The following is a 23,707-nucleotide window of genomic DNA, read 5'->3' as shown; positions in this document are numbered from 1 at the left end:
ATGTTTGTGTTATGTAATACCTGTATGTGGGTGGTTCTGTTGCCAACAGAACTGATATTCAAGGGCCTGGGAGTGATCTTGGCTTATTTTTGGAGCTGATATTCAAGACAGATAAAGTGTTACCGATTTTCGTTGCTGAGAACTGGTTTATCTAGTCGCTGATTAAAATTAGGTAACTAAGAGATGACCCCCAAAAAACTATAGATTATTTGGAAAGGTGGTCAAATTTCACAATGAATGGTTTATATGAATGTCAACCAAGAAATTACCTTCAAGAGACTGACTGGTAGTTGTATTGCTTTTTAATGTACTCCTCCATAAGCTTAAATTCATGCAAATTGGAAAAAAAATGTGCCTCTCCTGATTTAAAAATAGAAGAATGGTTTAAAATGATGGTTGCATTTATAGGTAATTACTCCACTTTAAAAAAGGAACACGTAGAAATCTGGCACATCTCCTGATGACTCAGCTTGAGGTAAAATGCGACTGTGCTCACAAAAGTCACGAAATGTACGTGCAGCACAGAACACTGCAGAAACAGGGTAGCTTTCTGACAGGGCTGAACATGCTAATAAGAAGAGCTATCAATTCTCATCTGTCTTCAGAATCCTGCAAGCACTCTGTAATAAGTTAAGAGTTGCATATTATAGCTCCACAGGACCACTGAGAATCCCTTATGACAATAAAAATCATTTTAAATCACAAAATTCCCTCAAGGTCACCTGATGCAAAATGGCCCATTAACTCTGTGCATATCACTTCATTATCACTTCCTCTCTTTGCAGATTAATTCAATTTTATATTTTTCAAACAGATTATAAGGAAGTACAAATTACACTGTGACAGTTCATTAAAATTAAGTTTCTTTTAAAAATTAAGATGGGATACCATACAGAGGTATTTATGGTAAAATATTTAATTGAGTGAAGGGACAATCTAATGTAATTACTATTTTATATATAAATATGTCGTGCCCTAAAACCGTATTTGTGATAGACTATCTTGGATATTGGTTATTCAAACTAAAGTCTGCACGTGAATTGTTCTCTCTTCAATAAGGTCAAATTATAGAATTCTAGTAAATTTTAGAAAGAAGTCTCTCCTTTTATCTTTATATTGACATAAACAGTGTAATTTCTAGTTTTTAGGATTCTATTAAAAATGTACTGCTATTACAAAAAATCTTCTAAAAAGAGAACACACTTTTTATTGAGTAGGTTTTGCTTAAGGGCACGTTTCTATATTAAAAATGAGAACGACAATGGTAGAGTTATGAATTTTCAGCCACACGGAATTTTAAATTACAGTAATTTGATTGATCCATATTTTTACGAGATTTCTTAAGGATAGGAAATGTTAGATAAATGTCAATTACCATACATTAAGTAAACTACTTCCTTTACCTCACCTAATAAAATGAAGTTTAAAGGTTTGTAATAAAATTTCAATATAATCTCGGGGAACCAGAGGGCATGTAAGAAACTCTTGAGAAATACTTCTGAAGAATAATACATTCACAGAGCAATTTTAATGATAACATGCATTCCTTGCCAAATATAAAATTTCTATTTTCTGTTGCACAATACCTATGCACGTAGGAGGGTCTGGTTGCCAAAAGAATCGGTTATTCAGCTGCACACAAGTGATTTTAGCTTGTCCTTGGAGCTGGTACCCAGGGTCACACTGGAAGGTGATGGTATCTCCCGGCTCTCTGCTGTCCCCATAGCGGGTGCCATTTTGAGGTATACCTGGGTCGTTGCAGGTAGACGCGATGGATGCTAGAAAGAAGGGACAACATCACATCAATGACTGGAAACACGATCCCTGCACTCTTATAGACGTAGAGCCCTTGTGGGCTGAAGCGCTCTTGATCTGCGTTAATGAATCACTTGTCCACATATGAACGTAAGAAAAGAAGCTTTTTTTTCCCTCAGGAATACATTCAATAGCATGCATCTTGATTACGCCTCCTTTGAACAGATTCTAGCAAAATCTTCATGAAAATTCAACCAATTATGGAATATATTAAGGATTTCTGTATCATGCTATGCACATACACACACATTCCCCTTTGATCGTCTCATTGACAATATTTTAATGAAAATACATGCCACAATTTAAATAATTTAAGAATACCAATCTCAAGGAACCTTGAGGAAAACATAATAGGATAAATTCCCTTTGGTCAGTGCATTCCCACTTCACAACCAGCTAAGCTGAACTAAACTCTCTTAAACTGTTTGGTCCAAAAACACCTTTAGTTATTTAAAGATATTTTTAATTCTCCTTTAATCCTAAAGAATATTTTTACCGAGTTTATAGTTTAGGATAGTTGTTGTTGTCCTTGTTTTCCCCTCAATACTGTTAAGAAATTATCCCACTTCTTCTGCCTTCCAGTTTTCCTACTTAATCTCAGAGTCTGAAACTACTTTAAGATCATCTTTTTGTCTTTGATGTCCTAACATTTCACAATATGATGTCTATGTATGAATTTTCTTTATTTCTAAGGAAATAAAAGTTTTGCAATATTATGTATATGTATGAACCTCCTTTTATTAACCCTGCTTGGAATCATTTGAAGTTTTGAATCTGAGGATTAAGCCACTATCTTGTCAAATATCAGTTCTCTCCTATTATCTCTGTTCCTCTCTTATGAATTAAAATTTGACAAAAGTCTCTATCCTCTGTGTCTCAACTTTTCATTTTTAAATCATTTTTTTATCTTCGTTCTATTTTCTGGGTAATTTTTTAGACTATCTTCCTATCACAAAATTCTCTCCATCTGCATCAAATTTATTATTTTATCATGTTGTTGAGTTTTAAACTTTCTTTCATTGTGCTTTTCTGTTAGTTAGCATTTTTCAAATATCTTTAGCCATTTATACAGTATATTGTTCCCTACTCATATTTTTATTCTCTTTTACTTTTTAAACTCTTACAGTATGATCTGATAATCATTCCAATATCTCATGGAATCTAAGGTGCCTCTGAGTTTTGAATTTGCACTTCTGTTTTTGGAACTTCACTTGCAATAATTCTTTTGAAGGTGTGTTTATCCAGAGGGGATTCTCATTTGACTTTACCATGTGCCTGGAACACGAGAAGCCTTCTACCTCTTTAATAAAAAAAATCTCTGTCGAGGCATTTTGGACCACAGAAATGGCATGAATTTATCTATAAGCTAGTTTGAAACCTGCTTGTGGTTATGAGTTGTCTATATCTGTGCCTGTTTCTATACCTATATCTATATCCATATTTGTCTCTCTCCTATCTATTATCTATCATCTATCATGTATCTATCATCTATCATCTATTATCTATTAATCTATCATCTATTATCTATCATCTATTATCTATCTATCACCTATCTATATCTATCTATCATCTATTATCTATCTATTATCTATCATCTATCTATCTATTAGCTATCTATCTCTACCATCTATCTATTCTCCCTTATAGTGAGAGTAGGACCTCCCCCCTTTGGAGTTCTAGCAGTATATGAGGGTCTCCAATTACATTTCCAATATTGGAAAGATCTTAGACCTTGTTTCCTATTCTTTCAGCCCACAGACTCTCAAAATGGAAGCTCAGTGTCACCAGGGACCAACTGATAGATGCTCCCAGGGCAAAGCCAACTTCTGAACTTCATGACCTTTCTGCATTTCACATTATTTTGGTGACTCTCAGGATTCCTCATATTCTTGCAGTTTCAGTGATACATTTTAAAAGGCTAAAAATAATTGTATCCAACACCTTTGACATCTTTTCAGTGGATGTGTTTCCAGAGAACATACTGTACTGTAACACTGCACACTGCAGACATTTCAGTTCTGTCTTGATCCCACAGCACGATGGCTGGCTTGTCACACCTGTCATCCTTGTTACTATTATTAGTAGTAGTGTTCTGAGTAGGGGAATTTTACTTGGAAGCAGAATTCTCAGTAGATATCAAAAAGAAAGGAAGCATTTGGGCTTCCATGTAGTTTTTTCAATGGGAAGAGAGCAGGAAATGCCATATCAGAGTCACTGAGGAAGATCCTTTTAGTTTCCACTCTCCTCCCATCAGCTGCAAAGATTAGAATGCAGGGTGGGAAGCAAGCACATTTCCCCAAACGAAGACCAGGACAGCAGTAGAATGCAGAATGGACCCAAGGACACAAAGCTTCTAGTTAGAAACTCAGAAGTGTCACACCCATAAGCCGCAAAGTTTTATAATATAGAACAGCAATTATAGTATTCAGTCACCAGAATCATAGCCCATCATGGCCATCACCTAGGCAACAAAATGCTGCTTCCACTGAACTAGTATTTTACAAACGATCTTGAGTTTACTATTTGAGTAATTGAAGAATCTAAGCTCTACCTGTGCTCCACCTTTGCTGAGATTTCTCTAGACTCCAGAAAAAAACATAAGCAAATCCTATTGTACATTTACAATCTTGTCCATTGGACTGAATTTCACATCCCCAAAAGAAACTTCATTCTTTCCTCAAGCAAGTAGGCACATGGATGATGACACATTCACTTCCAAGTGAGAATTAATTTAATATAGCATTAAAATAATGAAAAAATAAATATATAGTATTAAAACAGTTAATTGTCTATTATTAAACAGTGGTATTCTTAGTAAACACCCATAGCAATATTTATATGATAAATAAGTATGTAGTATTAAAATAATTTAAAAATAAACCTTTAGACGAAAAACGAAGGAGATCATAGATAAGTCTCATTGTAATTTTTAAAACAAAGATATGTTTTATTACTTCTCTTTCCGAATTTTTATTCAATATTCATTAAAAGCAAAAACACACGTTACTCAATAAAGAAGCTTTACACAAAGATGCACAGATTTTGTACATGAATAAGAATTTCAACAGACATATGAGCCTTGCAAAAACAAGTGTTCTGTAGAACACTTTTCTATAGGTTATTAAAGGTGTTTGGTCAAACAAGATGGGCAAATACTGTATACTCTAGCTCCCTCCTGTAGATCCCCATTGTACATCAGGGATTAAAGGCTCAGAGAAACCCTACAGTAACGAAACTAAAAAAAAAAAAAAAAAAAAGTTTAATCCAGTGTATTCTAAATGTATGTTATCACAGAGCATGTTTTTCTCAACAAATTTCTTCAAACCCTTCCAAATAAAGATCCACAGAGTATCAGTATATAAAACACAGGCTTGTACTAAGGGTTATATGTCCTTTAATGGTATGAGGTTTAATTCAGTTTTGAAAGAAGTTTCTACTTCTAAAGCAAATTTTCATTTGGCATATCTGTAATAATAATAATAATAGAGTATGCCATTAAAAAGTTATAAAATAAAAATAAAAAGTTCTTAGGGTAATCTAGATTGGATTAAAAATACAAAAACAATAAGACGACTTTAGGGGAAGACAAAACCATTTTAAACAATGCAGTGGGAAATACATTGGTTGGGTGTTTGAAATAAATGTCATTTTATTTTCCCCTAGTTACAAATTGTGGAAAGATGTTTTCTGGTAAAGGCAATAAAGGTTATTTGGAGACTAATATGAAAGCCCCCAACCGAAGACATTTCTTTGGGGTCAGAAATTGCTTTTTCACCTTCAGGGTCATACAAAGTTATGGATGAGGCATGCACTCATTTCCTTTTTATGATTGTTTTCTTTTACGTGCCACATGTTTCTTGCACTCAATTTTCTCTTAAACGTTTTTTTCTTCAAATGGGATTTTGGTGACTGAATCATTCCAGTTTATTGCCATAAAAAGGAAAACAATATTTTTAGTTGCATCAGTCTTATCCCTCTCTCACCTTAGAAGAAGAAGATACTATTCCTGAGGTGATGGATATTGTGTTTTTCAATTTCCCCAGGGGTTCCCTGGACTATTTCAAGTCATAAAGAACCTTCCACAGGCCCAGTGGGATCTAAGGGACATCGCTACTCCTTGTCTCTGAATCCAGAACCGTTTCGATGGGCTTGAGCGATCTGAACCTGTGCTCCACTTAGCATGAGAGCCACGGACCTGACGTTTTTGTTTGCAAGAGGCAGCAATGGTGGTGGAGAACCATTGTATCATAAGAATTGCAATGGTCACAAATTTATTTCCAATGGGATAAAGTCATTTTTGACACTGGAGACTTTATGGAATATATACATATTAAAATAATATGCAAAGTTGTGTTCTTTTTTTATTCTAAAAAATTGTGCATTTGGGACATGTCCTATTAAATGTATCAAGTCCTCCTTGCATGTCTTTTATTTTTTTAAATAAATTTATTTATTTATTTGTTTGTTTTTGGCTGTTTTGGGTCTTCGTTGCTGCCTGCGGGCTTTCTCTGGTTGCAGCGAGCGGGGACTACTCTTCGTTGTGGTGCGCGGGCTTCTCACTGCGGTGGCTTCTCTTCTTGCGGAGCATGGGCTCTAGGCGTGGGGCTTCAGTAGTTGTGGCGCACGGGCTTAGTTGCTCTGCAGCATGTGGGATCTTTCCGGACCAGGGCTCAAATCCGTGTCCCCTGAATTGGCAGGTGGATTCTTAACTACTGTGTCACCAGGGAAGCCCCTGCATGTTTTTTAAACATCATTTAGAAGTATATTTATCAACTGCGTTACTAGTTCATAGAAGTAAAGTTTGCTTAGTGTACATTTATTATCTTAAAACACCCTTTCATAACATAACCTCCACAGAGAGAATGCTTACCACGTATATGGAAAAACATATAAAGCGACACCAATGCGCTCCATATCAGAAGCAGAGACATCTAATAGTCAGACCTTAACCTGCATATTAAGTTCTCATGTCCTTGAGTTAAGAAAAGTGAATTAACTCCTTATGCACGTGGTCAGGTTATCATTTTCTCTGAAAAGTTGCTCTTTGGGGTTAGATCATAGCACTGAATAGGGAAATCTCCTTCTGGAAGGTCACTGACTGTACTTGACAGGATAGACATGAACCAGCCGTCAGAACTCTGTCACGTGTGCATCAGCGCTTCGGTGGCTGGAAAAGGTTCAGGAAACACACAGAAAAGAGGAACCTCAAGTCATCCAACGGGTGCTTCCACTCAATCCCAGACTCCAAATTAAAGAAAGGAGGTGTGAATTCTACCAAGTTCCACTTAATTCAGTCGACATTCCTCCTCTCCTTCCTGACAATGACAAAGTGCTTCAGGAACTGGAGACATGGAGTTTTCTGAGATCTTCCGAGATCAAGAGCAGAGCTGCTGGCTGCTCAAATGCACATTGCACAAATCCCTCTCCTGGGCTTCAAAAGTAACACACAGTGCTGGGGAAAGAGCCTTGACACAAGTCTCATATCTTAACCAAAAGTTATTTCACAGTTGATCACATTTAAATACCAAAGGTAAAACTATAAAACTTTTAGAAAAACTTTTAGGAGAAAATCTTTGGGATTTAAGGCTAGGCAAGGACATGACAACAACAGCATGTTCTATAAAAAGCAAAAATTAATAAACTTCATCAAAATTTAAAAAATTTTCTCCAAGAAAGACTTTGTTAATAGGATGAATAGACAAGCTAAAGACCAAGAGAAAAAGTTTAAAAGCCACATATCTGACAAAGGACTAGTATCTAAAATATATTGAGAATGTTGAAGATGCAAAAAAATAAAATAAAATAAAAACATGAAAATACCCAACCAGAAAACAGGCAAAAGGCATGAAAAAGCATGTCACTGAAGAGAATGTACAGATGGCAAATAAGTATGTGAAAAGATGTTCAAAATCATTAGCCATTAGGGAAATGCAAAGAGATATCACTACATACCTATTAGTGCAGCTAATAATATCACATATAGAGACAACATCAAATGACGGTGAGGATGCAGAGAAAAGGAATCACTTAGGCATTGTTGGTGGTAACGTAAGATGGTACAGCCGCTCTGGAAAATTATTTGGCCATTAAAATCTAAACATTCAACTGCCATTCAACCCAGAAATTACACTTCTGGGCATTTATCCCAGATAAATGAAAACTTATGTTCACACAAAAACTTGTACATGAATGTTTATGGCAGCTTTACTCATAATGGTCCCAAGCTAGAAATAACCTAGATGTCCTTCAGTGGATGAATGACTAAACAAGCTGGTATATCCAGTCTATGGAATGCTACTCCGCAACCCAAAGGAATAAACTGAGGGGACACACAACAGCCCCAGTGAATCTCCACAGAACTACGCTGAGTGAAAAAAGGGAAACTACACCTTACAGGATTCCTTTCATGTAACATTGTTGGAATGGCAAAGTTATGTAAATGGAGAACAGATTAGAGGTTGCCAGGGTTAAGGATGGGGTGATGGCAGGAGGGAAGTGGGTGTGGCTATAAAAGGACAACCTGAGGGACCCTTTTGGTGATGGATGTTCTGCATATTGACTGATCACTGTTGATATTCTGGCTGTGATCTGTGCTCTAGTTTTGCAAGATGTTACCCCTGGGGGGGACTTCCTACGGGTCCACGGGATCTCTCTGTTTTATTTCTCACAAGGGCATGTGAATTTACAAGTACTTCTAAAGAAAAAGTTTAATTATAAAGGTTTATATATATATGCACAAATATATGTCTGAGTTGCAGTATTCACTTGAATTGCATACAATGAATACAAATCATTTTATATTTTATTTTTTATTATATGAATGTATGTGTATACACATGTTTAATTTCAAAATTCAAAGGAATGAAACAATATCAGGATTCAACACAGGAATCGTGTTATTTCTGCATGTTCCTTCATGACAGAAAGCAACATGGGCTTCAGGATTGTGAAATTATGGATATATACTGGCAAATCTGAAGATGCACACTATATATTGTCACTCATTCCTGGGGAAAATGACTCCTTCTTTCGGAATAAAAAAATACTAAATCAAATGAAAAGTCCTTTCTCATGAACACAATTACTATTTACCAAGAGGCTTCATTAATGCTATTACTGGGGGCCAGAGGGAACAAATTAAAGGCCAAGATTTCTCAGACAGGAACGCTGAAGCCTCGGAAGGCGTGAAAGATTTTAGTTTGTCAGCGGGACCACAGGCATTAAAACACTTGTGCAGACAGAGAGTGATGTTAGTATACGAAAACATTAAATACCCTTTATGATCTGTTACTCAAGCATCCTCTGTAACAATGTTTCAAAAGTGGAACATTTGCTTTCATGGTCTTTGTACTGAATAAGCACTTAATAGCTATGAAAATATGTCATTATAGTAGACTATCAAACGTAAGTGTAAATTGAGTTCTACAATTAAAAAAAAACTTCAATATGCAACAAAATAAATCAATCACTTTGATTCTGCACAATAGGGAATGTGAATTCCATTAAAGCAAAAAAAGTTGAGTCCCATATTTCATGCTAATTAAATCAAAATATAATAATTCAAGAGCTATTTATATTGCAGCTATTAAACTAGACAATAAATCCCCTCATCCTACAGATTTTCATTTTCAAATTCAGGAGTCACTTATTTTTTTGTAATAATCATCCTTATACTTTTTCTGTTGCTTATAGTAAGATCTGAGTCCTCCATCTGTGTAACATTGGATTTTTTAAATTAACTTGTTTCAATTGTTTTAAATTAACTTTTAAAATGATTTCAAAGAGTCTCATAATCAATTATTGGAAAGAGAACATTAGTGGTATATAATACATGTCCAATTTAGGCAATTTCTGTAAGTCAAATAATTTTTCTATTTCTTGCAAATAAATGTTCTAATATTTGTTTGCTAGTTATAAAACTATATTTTTGAGATCTGCAAACCACATAGTTGTAAAAATTAGACCATGTAAGAGAATGCACTTGGAAAACTTTTAAAAGACATAAAAATATGACAGACTACTAGTGTTCACAACAGTACTTTAGTCACTTGTGTCAGTTAAGTTCCAAAGACTGCACTGGGAACTAAGCTAACTTCCTCCTTTATAAAGGAATTGCAAATGCTCTGAGAAAAAATACTAATTAGCACTTCTATTTTCATCATGTCAAATATAGAATCTATGGGGAACCAAGTATGTCTGTTCCTGAAGATCTAAAAATACTTTAGACTTTAGAGTTATTTTAAAAACACTTTATATCTATTTAGTAACACAGATATTTACACTTTGAATGCATCATAAAATCCTATGTTTTGCATCCTCATAACAGTGAAGAATCCTTCATTCAGTTATCCAAAGAGATTTTAGTTTCTTTATATCTAAAGTCACAATCAAATGAAAACCTCACCCTCCACAGATCCTGTTCTAAACATCTATCCCATTAGTCACCACTGTTAAATTGATCCTCAGCTTTTAATAAGTATGAAAGATAAAAATCTGTGTTCTGACACAAGACAGACTTGAGGAGAGAAAAAGATGACTATCACATTTTTCATTAAACATTCTGCAAATCCACCTATTCTTTACTGATAATAAGTGCACGATTAACAATTTCAACATGTTACAGAAACCTCAGGTGGTTGCAGCCATGCAAGTATCTGGTATCATAACGTTAGTGTGATCAAGTGATAGTTAACCTGTTTACTATCTTTTCCTGACTCTAAATCAAAACTGCACTATCTGCACGCCTTCCTGCCAAGCAAGTGTCAGGAGAATCTTATTTTTGTCAGTTTGAATTGAGTAGTGTGAAACAGGAGGCCAAAGAGTTGGGGAAATCTAATTTGAGAGCTGCAGACTGTGTCATTTATCACATAATACTTCCCTAGAGTCAATATATCTCTAGAACTGAGAATAAATAATAGCAGTCCCTTATATTTGGGAAAAATTGATAAATCAAAGTGCTTTTGTGTTCCTTACCTTTGAGAGCAGTCCTCATCAAAACTGTGGGTGGTAAAAAGTACAGTGCCCTAATTTAACCTAAGTCCATGAAAATTGTGCACATGCCTGTTTACAGAGCTGTTAAGATGGGGCTTAGCCCCAAGCCATGTTTTCTTTCATGGGCAGAAAAACAGTGCCTCTGTGATGCCTGTTCTAAAAATTATATAATATTACATGTGTATGCATATGTGTGTATACTTTTGAGAGTTTTCTGTTACAGGATTATGCAGTTTACTATAGTTTAAGTGAGTCTTACAATGCTTAAAATTATATACATAAAAATATATTTTATATATAATACAATATATAATGTATATTATATACCTATGTTGTATAGTATATTATAATATAATATATTATATTATATATATGTATTTTTTCCACTTCCACTCTGATAGGATTGCTAAATCTGGACAGTTTATATTCTCTTTAATACTGCTAAATGCTTCCAAGCCTATTACTCAAATCTGCACCTCAAATTTTTTTTTTAATCACCTTAATAAGAACGTGAGTTATCTGGGGAGGACAAGTTCTTTTTTTAAAATTTATTTATTTAATTTATTTTTGGTTGCGTTGGGTCCTCATTGCTGCACTCAGGGTTTCTCTAGTTAAGGCAAGCGGGGGCTGTTCTTCGTTGCGGCGCGCCGTCTTCTCACTGCGGTGGATTCTCCTGCTGTGGAGCACGGGCTCTAGGCGCACGGGCTCAGTAGTTGTGGCACATGGGCTCAGTAGTTGTGGCTCACGGGCTCTAGAGCGCAGGCTCAGTAGTTGTGGCACACGGGCTTAGCTGCTCTGTGGCATGTGGGATCTTCCCAGACCAGGGCTCGAACCCATGTCCCCTGCATTGGCACGTGGATTCTTAACCACTGCGCCACCAGGGAAGTCCAAAGACAAGTTTTAAGTCACTTTTAAAATTCAATTCAACACACATCTACTGGGTGGTTGCCCTTGTAATTGGAACCATCCTAAAGACTGAATATTAGAGCAGAAATATTAAAAATATAAATAATTTAGGAAATTCAGTCTCACTAGAACCAATAACCAAAAAAAAGAAATAAGCAGAAAATATCGACACATACACAAGAAACAAGGTAACAAAAGACAAAATACTTCTAAGTGTCAAAAGTGAGGCAGAGATAAATGCAGTAACTAGTGTAAAATATCTGACTTCTGAATACCAGGATATTCAGTAACAGCCAAAAAGTTATAAAATAACTAGTGGTGAACATTATACAGGGGGAAGTGTAAAAATGATATAAAATGGGTTCTTATTTATTCTTTGGGCTCAGAGAATCCTCCTACAAGGAGTGCTGTTTAACTGTCACTCGGGAAACGGACAGGAATAGCAGGCAGTGAAAAGGGGGACAGAGTCCTGGGCAGAAGGCACTGTGCAAGTGAAGGTCAGAAAACAGGAGACAAAAATCCTTAGAAGCCAGGTGGAGGGAGTGGGTGAGGATGGGGAGGTACCCAGGAGCCCCACGTCAATCAGTCGGGGGTCATGTAACAGGACTTTATTCTCCAGTCAGAAACTGGAGAAGGACTTTTGAAGTGGGGGCTTAGCGTGATGAGATTTGCTCTTGGCCAAGGTGGCTTTCCTCAAGTGCAGGTTCCGCACAGTCGCCCTGCTCTGAGCAGCCCTTAGACAGAGTCTGGTGTGGGCGAGACCCCGCAGATGTGGGCTCGGGCAATGAAGGGGAAATGCAAGGTAAGAGCAACAACATGAGGTCTTGTTGGAGGCTGGGTCTGGACTGGATTGGATGTGGTGGCGGGGTAGATCCAGACATGCCAATTTTGACATGTCTGCAAGATGTCCAAACGGATTTATGTGTTTGGCCCCTTAGAGCTTCACAAGACAGGTGTGAGCTCCAAATAGAGAGTTTTGAAGTGATGACCTTCTGGATCTTTGTCCACACCCAGGGAAGAAAGAACATTGCTCAGAGAGAGAGTGAATAGAGAGAGCAGATGACTTAAGACCAGGTCCCAAGGAAACCAGGAAGAGGAAGGTGAGACTGCAGGAGACAACAGAGGGACCAGCAAGGCAGGAAGGGTCTGAGGGACAGTCCAGGGAAAATAATATTTCAATATTATTGTGAAAATCCAGGGAAAATAATATTTCAACAAGGTGGAAAGTGTCAGATGCACTGAACTTCTGCAGGAGGTCACCTACGAGAACCACGAAAAGGTGTGTGTTGATTGAGACTCATGGCTTATTTTTGACCATGACAAGAGCAGTGAAACCGAGGTGATGGGGGCAGAAACAAACCAGGGGGCTGCAGGATGATTTGGAGGTGAGGAAACGCACACAGCAGGCCCAAAACATGTTCTAGATGAAGGAGAAAAACAGGATGCTCAAAAGCGGCAAAGGGTTGTGGTATGTATTTATCTTAAATTGTGATTTGAGCGTCTGTATACAAGGAGTGAGGAGTCAGAGGAAAGGATGAAAATGAAAGAAGATGAGGACACACCGGGCAAGGTCCCAGCAGCCAGAGGCGTATCCATGATAGGACCAGCCTTGCTTGGGAGAAGGCGTGACTATCCCAAGCTAACAGGAGTGAAGAAACAGAATGATGTCTGCTGGAGGAAGTGGAAGGAAATCCTTCTGACAGGTTTATCTTTGTGAATGAAGACTCCAGATCATCCACTGCCCCGAAGAGGAGACGAGGAAAGGGGCGAAGGTTTGAAAATGAGGTGAATGGGACCCAGGGTTCCCTGGCAAAATAAGTGACTGTAGCTCAGCCGCATGAGGGTGGGGGTCCCACAGTCACTGGGAAGAAGCTCTTGGTTCACGCGTCTCCTTCTCACCAGAGGATGCTGGGCAGACGCCATGCAGGAAGCCCACGGGCCAGGGAACTTAGCACGCGGTAAGAGACTTGATTTTAAGGATAAAATGGCTGCAGACAGAAAAGAAGTATCGGGAATTTAGGAGGAACCAATAGAAGGGAGAACAGCGACAGCCTAGACGCCCCAGTAAGTACTAAGAACCGACACAGGCGGGGAAGTGAAGATGGAAAGACCAGCTGTGGGAACAGAGCAGCACGCTCCAGTTCAACTTTGCCGACTGAAGGTGAAGCAGGATGCAGTGCCTCTTCCCAAGAGTGGCTGGTGGAGTGGAGTGGAGACCGCGGGGTGTAAAGCAGGAGCTGAAGACCTCAGAGGCGGGCGTCACGCAAGGGAAGGTGGAGGACACATCCAGGAGCTGCAGGGAAGCAGACCAGGGTCCTCACCAGGTGGGCCGTCCAGAGGAGGCAGACAGAGACAAGGAGATTCTAGGTGAATGGCATATGTTTCCCCATAACTTTTAGGAAGAGCAGGCAACGTCTGCCTTAGTAGCACTGGATCCCCGACCCCAGCACTGATGAGGAGCACAGCAGGAAGGGGTTCAATACTGGTTGGTGAATAAATAAAGTAATACACGAATAGATGAATGAGTGGTTAGTTCATTAATTCCTAACTATTACACCAATGTGTTCACACACATTATGAGGACAAGGGCGACCTGGACAGGGTGTGGTCAGATGCTTATCTCAATATTTGTCACAGTGATTCAAATTTTCTATGTTCTCCTCACTGACTCAACTTATTTCTGCATGACACGCTTTTAAAGACATTGTGATAATTCAGTCTGTAAAATGTAGAAGCATTCCCTTCTCATTCAAGCAAGGTAGCATAACTCTGCCTACTGCACTGTGTTGACTGGCAGTTACATCCGAGGTCCTGGGGGCGGGGGGCCATGCTGGGACTCCCCACAGAAATCACTGCTGCCTGAGGAATGATTTATGAGCTTTCAGTAGGAGTAAGATTTAGATTAGCAGAAAGGTACGTACAGATGATCCTCCCACTAGTAGTTTTATAGAAAAGGGTTGATATCTCTCTCACAGTAAGTATTAGATACATCCTCAAGGAAAGGGAACCCTTTGTGCACTGTTGGCGGGAATGCTAACTGGTGCAGCCACTGTGGAAGACAGTGGGGAGGTTCCTCAAAAAATTAAAAATAGAGTTACCATATGATCCAGCAATCTCACTTCTGCACATAAGATCAAAGGGAATGAAAACAGGATCTCAAAGAGATACCCGCACTCCCATGTCCACTGCAGCACTATTCACAATAGCCAAGATATGGAAACAACCTAAGTGTCTATCTACAGATGAATGGATAAAGAAGATGCAGTACATGCACACACACACACACACACACACACACACACACACACACACACTGGACTGTTATTCACCCATGAAAGAGAAGGAAATCCTGCCATTTGTTACAACATGGATGGACCTTGAGGACATTATGCTATGTGGGATGTCAGGAAGAGAAAGACAAATACTGTATGATAGCACATATGTGGAATCTGAAAAAGCTGAATTCATAGAATCAGACAATAGAATGGTGATTATCAGGGGCTGGGGGCTGGGGGTGAATGGGGAGATGTTGGTCAAAGGGCACAAACCTCCAGTTACAAGATGAATAAGTTCTGGGGGTCTAACGCACAGCATGGCGACTACAGTTAAGAACACTGCATTATATACCTGAAAGTTGCTAAGATAGTAGCTCTTCAGTGTTCTCACCACCAAAAAGCAGTGGTAATTATGTGACGTGATGTGGTGTGAACTACAGTGGTGATCATTTTTTAGTCTCTAAATGTATCAAATCAACCTGCTGTACACCTTAAACTTACACATTGCTATGTATCAATTATTTTATTATTTTTTTAAAATTGAGGTATAGTTGATTTACCGCATTATTGAATATATTAGTTTCAGGTGTACAACACAGTGATTCAATATTTTTATAGATTATACTCCACCTAACATTGTTACAAAACAATGGCTTTATTTCCCTGTGCTGTACATATCTTTGTGGCTTATCTATGTTATATATAATTGTTTGTACCTCTTAACCCCCTACCCTCTCTTGCCCTTCCCCACTTCCCTCTCCCCACTGGTAACCACTAGCTTGTTCTCTCTACTCGTGAGTCTGTCCCTGTTTTTTTTTTTTTTTTTTTTTTTTTATTCACTAGTTTGCTTTATTTCTTAGATTCCACATATGCAATAAGTCAGTTACATTTCAATAAAACTGGAGGGGAAAAAAGATACGTCCCCAAGAATAGGGAAGATGCCATTTATGTGTCCTGTTTTTCTCTGTTCCTCTTGTTATCAATCTTGTTAGTATTAGACAAAGCCAACCACAGCTAAAACCCCAACACTCTGTGGAATCCAGGATTTAGAATTTAAACTAAATTCTAAATAAGCCAGAATCTTAGTCTCAATAATTCAACACACATCAGTTCTACCCCTGTTATGAGCTGGGTGCGGGTAATCAAAGGTGGATAAAAACTCTTTGGCCTCTCTGGGTGTGAGTGGCCAATGATAAGAACATACGATCAGTTTTCCACCAGCCCCACAAGGGGAGTCCCAAGAGAGCAGTGGGTGAGCCATCTAGCTGCACCTGCTGTGTCCTGTCTCTGTGCAGAAACTTGGTACAGGCGCCCCCGGGGCTCTATGGCCGGTTCTCTCCTATAAACAATCGCACTCTGCTCAGCAACTGGCAGCCCCAAGGGTCTCTCTTGTTTTGAACAACAAATGATTTTTTTTTAATGAAAATGTACCTATTAAATTATCCTTCAATAAAGTAAATTAGGAAGGGATGTTATGTAGCTGCTAAGTTAGGACCATTATTTACAGGGAAATCAAGCTCATGGAATCTGAGGATGCAAGATCGCCCTGGAGCTGTTCTCCCTAGAGTGGGAGAGCTGAAGAGTTCGGACCACTAGAGGCTCAGCTGAAGTTTATTTAACCCCTAGAGTAAAGGTCAGTTTTGTGAGCCGAACTCCATTTTCTTGCATTTTATGCATGATTAAATAGTAATTAAACTTTAACGAAAAGTGTTAGGCTGATTACAATTAACATAATTGCACTAGTCAGTTCTTACTCTCATGGTTTACATGCTGTGCGGAGCTGGCAGGACAATGGACATTGAATGGGGTTTGAATATCTTGTGAGCACCAACAGTTCATTTTTCTAGTGGAGAAAATGCTTAGAGCAAAGGGAAGGTAAACACACACATACGGAAGGCTGCGGTGTGCAGCTGCTCCCTCAGTGGCCATTAAGCCTGCACACAGACACACAGCACTGGGGCTAAGAATCACTGTCCCCGCACCCCAGCAAGCAGTTGTTCTTCTCCCAAGACTATTAGAAAGCAGGGAAAGAATGATCATTTTTTTAATAAAATAAGGAAATTTAATCAAATAATAGATTAAACTATGTTCATTTAAATTAAAACATGGGTATTAATCTTTATAAAATGAAAATAGTCTGCTTGGTTTCCAACTGGTATCAAAACATTAAGGAAGGGTAAATAAATGTATAAAGAACTATAAAACTTAAAAGGTCAACAAAGATGCATACATGTTATTAAATCTGTCTAATGCGTTTTTTTACCAGTGAAAACACAGTCTATACTGGCCACTACTTCTGATAATAAATGTCATATAAAGACCATTAACACTGGACAGAAACTAACTCAGAAGTGAAAGAATCTTTATTATTAAAGGCTTTTCTATTAACATTTTTGAATGAAGCTGAAATCAGTAATGAAACATCCTTTTTGGTACATGGCATAGTGTTTGTCACACAATCAAGATCATCCTAATATTTTCAAGATTTGCATCGTTGGAAAGTTTTCAAGCATATTTGATTAGAAAACAAGTTTTAGCCACTGACTGTATGTCATGTTCTAGACATTCTGCCCTCCAGGAACGTAGTCTAGTAGACTGCAAGTAGGATGCTCACACACGATGGGATAAACACTGTATCAGAAATATGAGCACTGAATTTGGGCACTGTAAGTGACAATGTCATTAATTCTGCTAAAGGGGTCTAAAAAGATGGTGTGTCCACATGTGGATTCATTAAGCAAGCAAAGAGAAAACAGCCAAGAGCAGTGTGTAAAACAAACATATACCAAATATGTGCATACAAATACATACACGCCTCTTGCTTGCGTGTATGTTACAGGGGGGTTGACAGGGTGGAGGGCAGTAATTAAGGATGAAAACTGAAAATGTAGAGTTTTGCATAAGTTTGCATACAGGCTTTTATATCCTTTATTTTGGCAACGGGGAGAATCAGAACTCTCTCTGGCTGAGATGGGAAGACAGTGGAGAGTTCTGACCAGAGCAAGGTGCCTCATTAAGACCCATCCTGGTCCCTCTGATCAGGTAAGATTGTAAATGGACAAGAGCGGGGAGACGAAGCCAGTCTGTAAGCCATGGAAGCTCGGTCCAGGGTGGAAGGACTCAGATCAAGGTGGTAGGGGTACAGGGGGAGAGATGTGGGATTTTGAATATGGACCCTACTGAATTTGATGCTGGATTATATGTGGGGTGGAAGATAAAGGGGCGACTCAGAATGCAGCTGACATTCACCGAGATGGGAAAACTTGAAGGAAACCAGGTTTGAGAAAGGAGAGGATTGGAAATGTGGTCACGTTTCACGTGTTATGTCCTCTGCTTTCTATCCCCACATCAAGTTGGAGGGAGACCTCGGGTACTCAGGGGAGAGGTCTTGGGAGGCTGACCGATGGAACCTGAGGAGTCAGTACTGATGGAGAGAAAGAGACATGAGGATGGGCCCTACTGGAATCCAACCTTTACAGCTTGGGGAAGGAAAGATGAGAACCAGAAAAAAGACTATAATGGAGTGGCCACTGGAAGAAGGAGGACCAAGAGGGGATGGGGAGATGGAAGGCAGTTAAAGAAGGTGTTCTAATAATAGAGAAATTGTCAAAATTAAAAAGCCACAACCAGGTATGGATTATGTGACTGAGAGGGAGGGTGACATTGATGTTAAATCCTTACACTTTAACTTTATTGAGAAAAGTCTGATTATTCAAGTGTCTCTAGGAAAACGAACGTTCAAATAAGGGTTTTCCCTCCAATAACTGAGTTACACCTACAACGCGAAGTTCACATAGTATTGGCATACTATCAAGTTAAAATGGTTTACCAAGAAAACTAATTTAATACTATTGAATACATGCCATTTTTGCTTTGCAATAAAGGTCATACTCAAAGTATCAATTATTTGAGGAAAATATTGAAGTTCCATTATTTTTTATTTTATTTTGAAATCATAGATAAGCGCTAATACTTCAAATTCTAACATTAGCTTGTCTTAGGAATGGCAGCGCAATCTAACTTACACATAAAGTACCTCTTTTTTTTAAGTCCCAGGATCATAAAGACAAATAAATGGGCTTTTCCTGCCTTCCACTTACAGAAGAGCAGCAAGGCTTCTTGAGCTGGAGGGATAGGCTCTTTTGCATGTTTCAAGGAGATTCAAGCCTTTGGTTTAGAAAGACTCTAGCCTGATTTTAGTTTTATGGCTGGATTCTCCAGTGGGGAAAGGATGGCTCAGAATTGCAGGAGTGGAGAGTGGCACACTGGTCATGGGTGTAGGGAGGTTGACCAGATATCCCAGCTTGCCATTGCTGAAGGGGGTTCCTGGGACATAGGAATGTCAGTTTCACAGGCTTGACAATGTTCCTTTGGGAACTGTATCATTTGGGATGCAACACAAAACATATGACACACTTCCCAGAGATCATTTGAGAGGGTTTCTTTACCAATGTTGGGTTTGGAGAAGCCCAGGTAGAAGTGTGGTCACTGGGAGTTGGTTACAGAAACCTGGAAAGGGACATGTATGGATACGGCTTCTTGAGAAAAATAGTGAGCGTTGGCTGAGGGACTCTGATAGGGAGGTGTCACACGCCGACACCACTCTCCTCCCTGCACCTCTCATCTCCTGCCCGAGCCCCCCACTGGAGGAAGCCAGGCAGAGGGCACAGAACATAGTCCACGCATGTCCACCACTAGGATCAGAGTAGACTGAGAAACGGTGGACAGCAGATCTAAAAAGGCAAAGGGAAAATACATGATGCAAGTGGAAAGGTGCTCAGAATTTGGTGCAATATCTTCAATTCACAAATAAAGCAATAAAGAAAGAGACAGGTCAGTTTCAGATCTCTAGAGGTCAAGATAGAAACCCAAATTTTCAGCATCACAATTCAGGCCAAGTTTTTCTAAATTATGCCAAGCAAAGTTTTTATATCTTGTTTTTTCCTTCCCATAGAGTTTTAAAGACCATGCAGAAACCCATTCATACAAAAGCCTCAGAGTCAACATTTCATTTTGAAATGGTATTTCCCAGAGTGTATACCAAATGCTATGTTAAACCATATGAAAATGCTAACATTCAACCATTTTTATCTGCAAAAATGACAATTCCATATGGTTCAAACTAGAACACTTGGAAAGCCAAGTTAAAAAAATTAAGCAAGTTTCATTTCTGTAGGAACTTTAATGGGCGTGTTCATGTTTATCACTTCCTAAGCATCAATATGTCAATTAAGTATATTATTTGTATAATTATAAATATAGAACATAAATGTCTATGCTCTCAAATAACTATAATAAAGGATTCTCCTTTGTCTTTAACCCAAACTAGGAAGATGTCTTTTGAAAGAGAAAATCACGAGGAATATAGAAAAATAAGTGGCTTCTTGGTTCCACGTGAATTTTAAAAAGGGAAGATTTTAAAAGGCCAGGAACAAAACAACATACTCTTACCATATAATCCAGCAATCACACTCTTTGGTATTTACGCAAAGAAATTAAAAACTTATGTCCACACAAAAACCTACGTGCAAATGTTTATAGCAGCTTTATTCATAGTTGCCAAAAGTTGGAAGCAACCAATATGTCCTTCAGTAGGTGATGGATAAATAAACAGTGATACATCCAGACAATAGAATACTATTCAGCACTAAAAAGAAATGAGCTATCAAGCTGTGAAAAGACATGGAGGAACCTTAAATGCATGTGACTAAGTGAAAGAAGCCAACCTGAAAAGGCTACAGACTGTATGATTCCAACTATATGACACTCTGGAAAAGGCAAAACTATGGAGACAGATAAAAGATCTGTGGTTGCCGAAGGGTTGGGATGGGGGAGGAATAAATAGGTAAAGCATAGAGGATTTTTAGGGCAGTGAAACTGCTTTGTATGATACTACAATGAAGGACACATGACGCTACACATTTGTCCAAACCCACAGAATGTACAGCACCAAGAGTGAACCCCAGTGTAAACCGTGGACTCTGGCTGGTGACACGTCAGTGTAAGTTCATCAGTTGTAACAAATGTACCATCTGGCGGGGGTGATGATAACAGAGATGGCTGTGTATGTCGGGGGAAGTGGGAGTTATATTGGAAATCTCTGTACCTTCCTCTCAAATTTGCTGTGAACCTAAAACTGCTCTAAAGAATAAATTCTATTTAAAAAAAAGAAAAAGAAAAAGAAACCAAGGCCAGGAGAGTATAGAATGGGTAGGAAAGGAAAACAAACATAACCTCATAATGGTACCAACTTTTTCATTTTGCCAAACAAGGACATTACATCACACATCTTTCACCTACTCTCACCACCATTTCTAAAGATGGAGGCCATTTTTATCTCATAAAAAAGAGCAAAAATGATATAACCTTGGAATAAAAAACATTTTTTCCCAAGGCAGGATAGCAGAAGCAAACTTACCTTGATATTTTTGCCATAAACCAGTGAAAATTTTACCACGTAGAGATTCTATTCCATGAACACATGTTCACAAACTACTGCCTCAAAGCACAGCGAACCAGAGGTAAGAAACTGTGCAGACTTTAACCTTAATTTTATTACCAACCTCTTAAAGCATCAAATTGACCTAAGTCCATTTACTCATGTAAATCCTAAATATGGCTCACCAGTGACCTGCCCAGAGATAAACTGAGCCAGAATATGTTTATGTGCAAATTCTGCTAGTTTTACGATGACGGCTGACCCTGGGTGCTACCACATTATATGACACCTCTACACGGTGCGATTTGAAGGGTTCGCAAAGACGGAACTGCCACAAAATATCTCCACCCCTTCCTTCTCAGGAAACTGTTCCTTAAAAATGGGCTAGACAGTGAAGGTGGGAACCATCTTCAAGAGGTAACAGCTTCAAAGTGCAAATGTGGTGCCCACTAAATCCTGCAGAGATTACTATCCTACATAAGCTACGTGAAACATCAGCCCTGAGGAGGGAAAAAATGCAGGGCCCTTCTATTCAGGGAAGTTGAGAGCAGACAACTGAAGCAGCCTGGAGACATCAAGACTTCCTGGCACCAACCAGGGAGTGAGGGAGCCTGGCGCTGGTGCTGGGTGTGGCGGGGAGCACAAAAGATAAACCTGACCTCCTGGTAGAGACCCACATCTGTCCTGGGCCCAAGTTTAAATATTTACTGATTAACTCAAACCTTTAAAGTAAGGTTTTTTCCCTCATAACTAAGGAGAGCCACTGTCTATCCCCATCTGAGAATGAACAGAATTTCCCAAGACAAACCATTCTCTTGATGGGTGTTTTCAAAATTGTGTATTTTGCTCAACAAAAGGTACACCCTTGTCCAGGGAACCTTAAGACACAGATGCGGATCTGTCTCCCGTGTCCAGATCATGAAGAAGGGGGCCGTGCACCTACTTGAGAACTGGACGGAGAAGCCGGACTTGCTGATGAAGAAGTCGCTGTCGAACTGCAGCGTGAGCGAGTGGAAGGTGCTGTGGATGTCCCCGGGCAGTGCCGAGCCGCTCCACTCCTTCAGCAGGATGGCGCTCTCCAGCGGCCCGTCCCACACCTTCAGGATGTCATGGGCCAGCTCCGTGTCAAACACGATGAAGTGCAGGCTGCAAGGAGAGCACAGCCGGTACGGTGACTGCAAGGACCCTCCTGCCCAGCGAGGACACCCCAGCGCCAAGCCTGGGCACACACCAGCCCGTTTCACCCACACCAAGCCGCACCCCAGTGCGCCTCTCCTTGTCTGACAGTTATGGATGAGCCTGGAGCCTCACAGGAGTGGATTCACTCGTGCACATCAGAAAACAGAAGCACCTACTTCTGTCTGTGATGGATACAGTGAGACCACGGAGTTCTATGCTGAGCTGTGTGTTTAAGGATGAAACCAGGCCTTTTGAGACTGTCAGCTCTTTTTACAATTCAAAGCTTTCTCGGGCACACAAATCAAAAGACGGGTCTGATACAGCTTTGTTTTAAGCTAACAGATGTCGGATGTTAATGCGTGTGATATCAGTGTTGTTCCTGAAATGCCCCACTAGGTGGCAGCATCCTTGCCAGGACAGAAACGCTGGCAGAGATGATGTTTACAGCAGGAGGATACTGTGTACCTGTATCTGAATGATCTCAGCTTATGTTGTGTTTGTTTCTATACATTTTATTTTTGGAAAAAATACATTATTTGAAATACCAACACAAAGGCAGAAATGTGTAGTATAAACTCCTTTCTTCGTAACATTTTAACATACTTCTATCACATTTACAAATATCAAAGCAACTTAAAATCTCTACGTCAGAGGAAGGTCTCTTTCAGTGACGGCAGCAGACCTGTAATTCTTTTTATGGCAATTCAGACAGATAAAACAGTTTAATATCAACAAAAATCTGTATGTGCTGAATGCTTTCATTCATTGTTTTTTACTCACTGCTTAATGCACAAAATTGTAAGAGAGAAAAATCATAATAAATAACATACGAAAAATGGTACACAAATCCCAATTATTTACTTTGTGCATATTATATATTCAAGGAAAATATCTATCTCACCCTGCATAAATATAAAATGTAGTATATCTTAAAATGTTTGATTTAAAATATTTTTAATATAGAGGAAAGTACATAATATAGCAGACACTTGGATACCTACCACCACCAATGTTAACATTTTGCCTTATTTGCTTCAGATCTTTTTTAAAAATAAAATTTTACAGACACAGTCCTACTCCCCTGCCTCTCCACTTATGCATT

The 23,707-nt window shown here is 39.0% G+C and overlaps 1 protein-coding gene across 1 annotated transcript in view; it reads right to left on the bottom strand.

Moving 5' to 3' along the window:
- Positions 1–23,707, bottom strand: part of CSMD1 (CUB and Sushi multiple domains 1) — a 1,821,295-nt gene that overhangs the window by 222,216 nt on the left and 1,575,372 nt on the right. The window contains exons 26-27 of the mRNA XM_059909813.1: positions 22,370–22,572; positions 1,587–1,778 (exon numbers count right to left, since the gene is read on the bottom strand). Coding sequence (XP_059765796.1) covers positions 1,587–1,778; positions 22,370–22,572 — 395 coding nt within the window. The remainder of the gene's footprint in view (positions 1–1,586; positions 1,779–22,369; positions 22,573–23,707) is intronic.

This window comes from Balaenoptera ricei, chromosome 21 (genome assembly GCF_028023285.1).
Source record: "Balaenoptera ricei isolate mBalRic1 chromosome 21, mBalRic1.hap2, whole genome shotgun sequence".
NCBI lineage: Eukaryota > Metazoa > Chordata > Mammalia > Artiodactyla > Balaenopteridae > Balaenoptera > Balaenoptera ricei.
The sequence above is the reverse complement of the archived record's forward strand: the minus strand, read 5'-3'. Positions and strand labels throughout refer to the sequence as shown.